This window comes from Eurytemora carolleeae, unplaced genomic scaffold (genome assembly GCF_000591075.1).
Source record: "Eurytemora carolleeae unplaced genomic scaffold, Eaff_2.0 scaffold109, whole genome shotgun sequence".
In the NCBI taxonomy this organism is placed as follows: Eukaryota; Metazoa; Arthropoda; class Copepoda; order Calanoida; family Temoridae; genus Eurytemora; species Eurytemora carolleeae.
Genome location: NW_019396229.1, coordinates 363,240 through 369,992, shown reverse-complemented (window position 1 = coordinate 369,992; position 6,753 = coordinate 363,240). Strand labels below are relative to the sequence as shown.

General features: G+C 31.8%; 1 protein-coding gene across 2 annotated transcripts in view; it reads left to right on the top strand.

The window, feature by feature from the left end:
- LOC111698779 (acetyl-CoA carboxylase-like) overlaps nucleotides 1-4,350 on the top strand; it is a 5,485-nt gene extending 1,135 nt beyond the window's left edge. The window contains exons 1-3 of one of the 2 annotated variants that reach the window (XM_023469207.1): nucleotides 1,292-1,374; nucleotides 3,581-3,736; nucleotides 4,191-4,350. In XM_023469207.1, coding sequence (XP_023324975.1) covers nucleotides 1,345-1,374; nucleotides 3,581-3,736; nucleotides 4,191-4,334 — 330 coding nt within the window. In that variant the 5' untranslated portion in view covers nucleotides 1,292-1,344 and the 3' untranslated portion in view covers nucleotides 4,335-4,350. Of the gene's footprint in view, nucleotides 1-1,291; nucleotides 1,375-3,580; nucleotides 3,737-4,190 lie in introns of those variants that run through there. The other variant, XM_023469208.1, reaches the window with a different exon arrangement.
- Nucleotides 4,351-6,753: the final 2,403 nt, after the last annotated feature.

Sequence of the window (6,753 nt, the reverse complement as noted above, 5' to 3'; positions counted from 1 at the left end):
GTAAAATAGCTAAATTATAAGAGGCAGCAAGTGGAGTAACCCCTGCTATTCAGGGCCTGAATATATGTTCAGGGGTAATTACCTCCAATATTCTAAGGGGGGGGGGTATTTACCCCAATTATTTTAGGGGGGGTATTTACCCCCAGGATTCTAGGGGGGGGGGGAAAAAAACCCAATAACCCCCCTTATATCCGCCACTGAACTGGCGTAAAACTTGTTTTTTTTACTTGTAATTTTTAAATGTGGATTGTCGAGCGTTTTATTAATTTAGCGAAGTGGATTGTTTATTTTATAAAGAATCAATCCTTTGTACTTTGATTTAGATCCAGATCAGTTTTGTTTTCAGACTGGATCCTGGTTTTAATGAATGAATAAATGAAATAGCTCCTATGTATGTACTGAAGTGGATCCTTGCTACGTGTAAATGTCGGGTCACGTTATTCTAATCCTTCTCCGTATATAAATATCACTGATCACTAATTACTGACTTAAATACCATGTCTCTTTCATCCTTAATTAACAATGAGCTTTTTTACTATTTCTTCTGAATTAACATTGTGCATTTTTACTCTTTCATCCTTAATTAACACTCTGCATTTTTACTCTTTCATTCTTAATTAACAATGTGCATTTTTACTCTTTCATCCCTAATTAACAATGTGCATTTTAACTCTTTCATTCTCAATTAACACTGTGCGTTTTTAATCTTTCATTCTTAAATAAATTAGTGAATGTGTACTAGGTTAATCCTTTAATAATTTACAGCGAGGATTTGTACTCCCGAAACCCCATTTTACAGCGAGAGTTTGTACTCATTAAACCACAATTAACATTCTTCCATTACCAATGTATTTGTTTGTCAACGGAAAATAATCCAGGAAAAGTATTTCAAAGAAAACTGTTAAATAATAAAAAATGAATATGGTCTTATCATTGTTTTTCTACTGTTTAAATACTCTCACCTGACCTTAACTGGTGTAGAATTAAATCAAGAAGTACAGTACAGTACAGTACAGTACAGTACAGTACAGTACAGTACAGTACAGTACAGTACAGTACAGTACAGTACAGTACAGTACAGTACAGTACCTAAATTATATAATCAAATGTATGGTTTGAGTAAAATATCTTAATTATATGATTGAATGTATGGTTTGAGTAGAAAATCTAAATTATACAGATTAAATGTAAGATTTGAGTAAAATATCTAAATTATACAGATGAAATGTATGGTTTAAGTAAAATATCTAAATTATATAATTGAATGTATGGTTTGAGTAGAAAATCTAAATTATACAGAGGAAATGTATGGTTTAAGTAAAATATCTAAATTATACAGATTAAATGTGGACTAATAGAAAGCCTGCACCCCAGGTGAAATCTTAAATCTGCAGGGTATAGGGTGTTCCAGTAAAATGTTTGATGAATTCAATTGTATTGTATTATCAGATTTCTGGAACACCCTGCCATATGTTGGAAAATATAATTTGGGACACACGGCGATTTTGGATTATTTATACTCAATATATAAATTTGGCGAAAATGACCGTAGAGTTCCGGCCGAAATTGAAAAATGTTCCCTTGTTTTACAGAAATGGAAATTCACCAGTCATCCAAACTTTTAGTTTTATACGAAGAAAAATGTCGGCTCTGAAAATAACTTTTTAAACTTAGTTTTGTTACAAGAAAAAAAATATTGTAGATAGGAGAGGGAGGAGGAGTTATCTTGATGAACTTCAACAAATTATAATGAAACCTATTATGTGAAATACATTGTTGTATGTATAATGCTATGACACATTGTCCGTGGGTCATGTTTCTGTAAGGTCAAAGAGGTTAAAAATGCTATGTTTCATATAAGGAGGCTCAAGGTAGGGGGGGGGGGGGTATTGTACGATTTGTTCAGTGTCATTGGTTCAAAGATCTAAAGTTTCAAACAAACATTGCATGCTCTGAAGAGGGGTATATATGTTGGGTATATTTAACTCGGGTATATCAATTTTTAAAGGTTTTTGGACTTTTTGTGTAAATAAAAGTAAATTTTTCTTTTGTATCCAATAAACGTCAAAATGGTTGAACCGATCCGGCCCGAATTTTTTTGTGGGACCTTACTTGACCCCAAGGACGATTTATTAATGATCAAAATTTAAAAAATTAGCCTCTAACCAAATTGGGTTTTCGATAAAATTTAGAATTCGACGAATTTTTTAGTTTTGTTTAAATGTAAAAATTAGAAAAGGTTCACAATTGAAAAAGAAGATGGGCGCGAAGCTCCCTAAAAGCCCATTATATAATAATAGTTTAATGATTGATAATCATACGAATATATAAATTAAGAAAAGTAATCGATATGAAATACATCTCACGGTAAACTAGAGGTCATCATTGAAAGTCTAGAACTCTAATTAACTCTTTAAATAAAGATTTTTCGTGTTTGCATTTTTATACTTATTTGTTTGGCTACGCAATGTGAATAATATTGTAATTTCTTTATTTATTGGAGAAGCTTAGTGATTAAAAGCTTGATAGAAAGGAAAAGTTGTTAATGTTTGATTGCATTAAAAAACAATCTGCTGAGTAAAAAGTCGTCTTCCACCTGCAATTGAGTAGAGCCAAATCAGGGTACCCCGTCCAACAAGTTCAAGAGCCAGGCCAGCTAGGGCGGCCCTGTAAAAATTGTTCAGAGGTGCTCTTTTTCTTTAGAATAGATATATATGAAACTAAGAAACATCCAAAAATTCGGATTTTTTTACCATTATTTATGTAGCCATTTTTTAATTTTTGAGTGTTAAAATGTTCGTTAAATCCTCAGTTTTTAATTTAGAATGATGTTTCATAATATTTTAGAAATCCCTAATACTGTTCTAAAGGACAAATTTAAAAAATTACATAGTTTGAAAATTCGTCAATTTATCAGCAAATTTAGTTGCAAAATCATCGATTTTTTTGCTACGCACTTACACCTTAAAACCACCACCTCGGCAATAAAAAGAAAAATATTTTTCAGTTTTCTGTATAATGTAATGTTTCTAAAATGTGTATTCATATATCTTCAGAACTGGCCGATCTATAAACATTGAGAAAAAACTGCTAGCTTGGCTCTTGCATAAAGGTCTACTCAATTGCCGGTAGAAGACTGATTTTTTTACTCAGCAGGTTTTTTTAATGCAATCAAACGCTAACAATTTTACCTTTCAAACAAGCCCTTACTCAGGGAAATTCTCCAATAAATAAATGAATTAAATATAATTCGCATTCTTGATCAAACACACCTCGGAAGTATTTAAAACCTCTTCCGTTATTTCTGGGTGATTTTGAATGAGATATCAAAATATTTTTATACAGACAGGATGCACTTTGTTGTAGTTAGTTTTACGTTTTTAAATATCCAGACCTTATCTCTTTAATACAGACAGGATGCACTTTGTTGTAGTTAGTTTTGAAACTTGAAAGCATTATTATTATTATTATTATTTGTTATTATTATTGATTACTATTATTGTTTATGTTATGTTATTATTGCCATTTTTATATTCATTATCATTGTTTTAAATTTCATAATGATCTATCTATTTGTTAGGGTGCTGCTAGCCCCCAGGAACTGGTGGCCAGGTTAGGGGGCTCCAGGGTCATCACTAAGATCCTGATCGCAAACAACGGGATCGGAGCTGTCAAGTGCATCAGAGACATCAAGAAGTGGAGTTATGAAAACTTCAGGAATGAACGTGTTATCAAGGTAGAACTTACTTATTACTTATTTCTTGTTGTTTTCATTTATTTTTATAGGTTTAAATAAACTAAGGCAAACTAATTTATAGATCATAAGTATGCAAATAAACGTATTAACAATTTTCCAATTAATCCAAAGGGATTGAGTTTAGTTTGTGATGATGGTTACCACTGAAGAATATGAAGGAGAATACAACTAAGGGATTATGTTTAGTTTGTGATGATGGTTACCCCTGAAGGATGTGAAGGAGAATAAAACTAAGGGATTATGTTTAGTTTTTGATGATGGTTACCCCTGAAGGATGTGAAGGAGAATACAATTAATGGATTATGTTTAGTTTGTGATGATGGTTACCCCTGAAGGATGTGAAGGAGAATAAAACTAATCGATTATGTTTAGTTTATGGTGATGGTTACCCCTGAAGATATGAAGGAGAATAAAACTAAGGGATTATGTTTAGTTTGTGGTGATGGTTACCCCTGAAGATATGAAGGCAAATGCTGAATACATCAAACTGGCGGACTACACGGTGTCCGTCCCCGGGGGATCCAACAACAATAACTTTGCTAACGTCGAGTGCATCATTGACATTGCTAAAAGGTAAAGTGTCCATTATGGTTTATGTAGCATACATTGAATTCAGATTGAGTTAATTCTAATAAAGATTATTCCTGGATAATTTGGGGACTAGATAAATACAGAGCAAGAAGTAGTTAAACTACGTAGACATTGTTGAACAACTTCTCTTGTGTGCCGGTCAAAGTTAATTATATTTGGTTTACCTTAGTATTTCTAGTTCAACCACTTCTCTCTATTCATTAAGATTGACCTCAGATAAACTAATCTTGATATTAAATAATGATATAAAAATGTTAAGGGACTATTAACGAAATTTCAAGTGATCCTTGCTGAAAAAAGTTAAATTACACGTATATTAAAGGTAGCAATCAAATTTGTATTCAAGAAACAATGATGGACTTTGTAAATGTCTTCTTTTCTTTCTAATTGGTAACTTGTTTTTTTAAAGCGGACTCGTTGATTTTAATCACAAAAGTTGCAAGAAAACGGCCGTATTACTCCTTAAGTTAAAACCCATACTGCAACCATTAATTCTCGATTTTTCTTTTATTTTCTCACTTTTTATCTTTAATTCTTAAAGGTTGTTAAATGTATAAATAGGATAATCATTAAACAAGCAAACGTAGACATATCCAGCAATGTATTTTATGTTGCTATCTTAATATATTTGTACTTAATTAGTACTTTAAATGCTATTTTTCTGTTCAAACGGTTTATAAAAATTAGAAGAATTAGTGAATATAGTGAATACAGTATTTTCAGCTGGGCATACAATCTTATATTTAGCTATAGCGGTGTCAGGTCTGGAAACTAGTTTAAAAGATTCTTTGTTTATTCGTCTTGAGATGGAGGGAAGGCGATCATAACCGATTCACCTCCAACCCACAAATGACGTCACAAAATGGTATTTGTGACATGCGCTTACCCGCACCCATGTTCCTTTCCGGCAAAAGTCTATACCTTTGTATGATGATTATAGACGAATGCAGTATTAATTATGATTTTTAAAGACGTCATGGCATCTAAAATAAAATAAACTTACTCATCATATTATTTTTTGGTGACAGTAGAATATATCTTTGCTTAAGTTAAAAGTGCGTTATTTATATTTTACTCTTTATCAAATATGTCAAATTTATCCTTGCTGCTGATAATCTTTCATAAAAAGTGTTGAAACCATTAGAAAAAAAAATAATTTTTCAAAGAAATGTCACAGTTAGGTGTCTAAATCAGTAAATGTATATGCAATACACCCGCACCCATTTTACCTTGATCTACAAATGACGTTATATGTTTATAACATAATCTTTAATTGAATTGCACGTCAAAAGGCGACATTTTATCTATAAAATCATTTTTTGTTAGTGTTTCAAAACTGATTTTAAGAAGATGCGGATTTATAAATTAACGCTGCATTAGTCTATAATTAGCTTATGAAAGTACAGTCTTTTTGCCGGATGGAAAAACGGGAGTGGGTCGGAGTCTAAGTGGGTAAGCGAATGCTGCAAATACCATTTTGTGACGTCATTTGTGTTTAAATCTAAAATGGTAAAAATATCTCTAAAGGTGTCCAGCTTCCATGCAATTTAAATTTTGATGGATTCTTAAAACTTTAATAGCATTACAATACATATATATATTATGCAGTGTTACCCACAAAGGATGAGACTTCAGAGACGATTGTACAGAATTCATACGGTCTGTACACTGTATCCTTACATTCACGATTCCCTGCAACTCTAAACTTGTTTCTTTTTTTCCCAAATCGCTATGTAAGTGATTAGATTACTAAATCTAAGGCCGAATACTTAATGAAACCTTGAGATCGCCACATTTTAAGAGTTTTCGGTCGTCTTTACAGTCTCATTCTTTGTGGATAACCCTGTATGTCCAGGATGTCCCATTAATTCTGACAATTTCTCCGTCATAGTTTTAGTCAGATTTACAATGTTGGTTATATTCATTTTATAAAATTCTTATTCTTTACGTATGCGTTTTTTGGTTTATAACTGGATTACTTCTTTTTCGGTTTTTAAGATAAACGCCTTCTTCTTGTATGCAATCGGGTTGACTTTGACGAGTAATAACTCTGTAACGAAAATAGGTATCGACGAATTTTTAAACCCTGATGTAGCTCTTGACCTTATAGGCTATGTTTATGGTAAATTAGTTTTACCTGACCTGCCTACCCAAACAATGGTGAAACTGTTCGTTAAACGTTTAATTTAAATACTGGTGAATAGGTAATCTGAATTTGAATTTTTGTCTACAATATATTTTATGAAGTTTTTGTTATATTGCAAAACTTTCATATTACAGCTGCTCAAATATGCAATATTTTGTACATATTTAGGTTGGTATACACTTTACTAGTGAGTCAGCTATGTTGTTACTAGGGGATAAGGTTGCTAGTAGTAAATATATATAAAATAAATATTTATTTA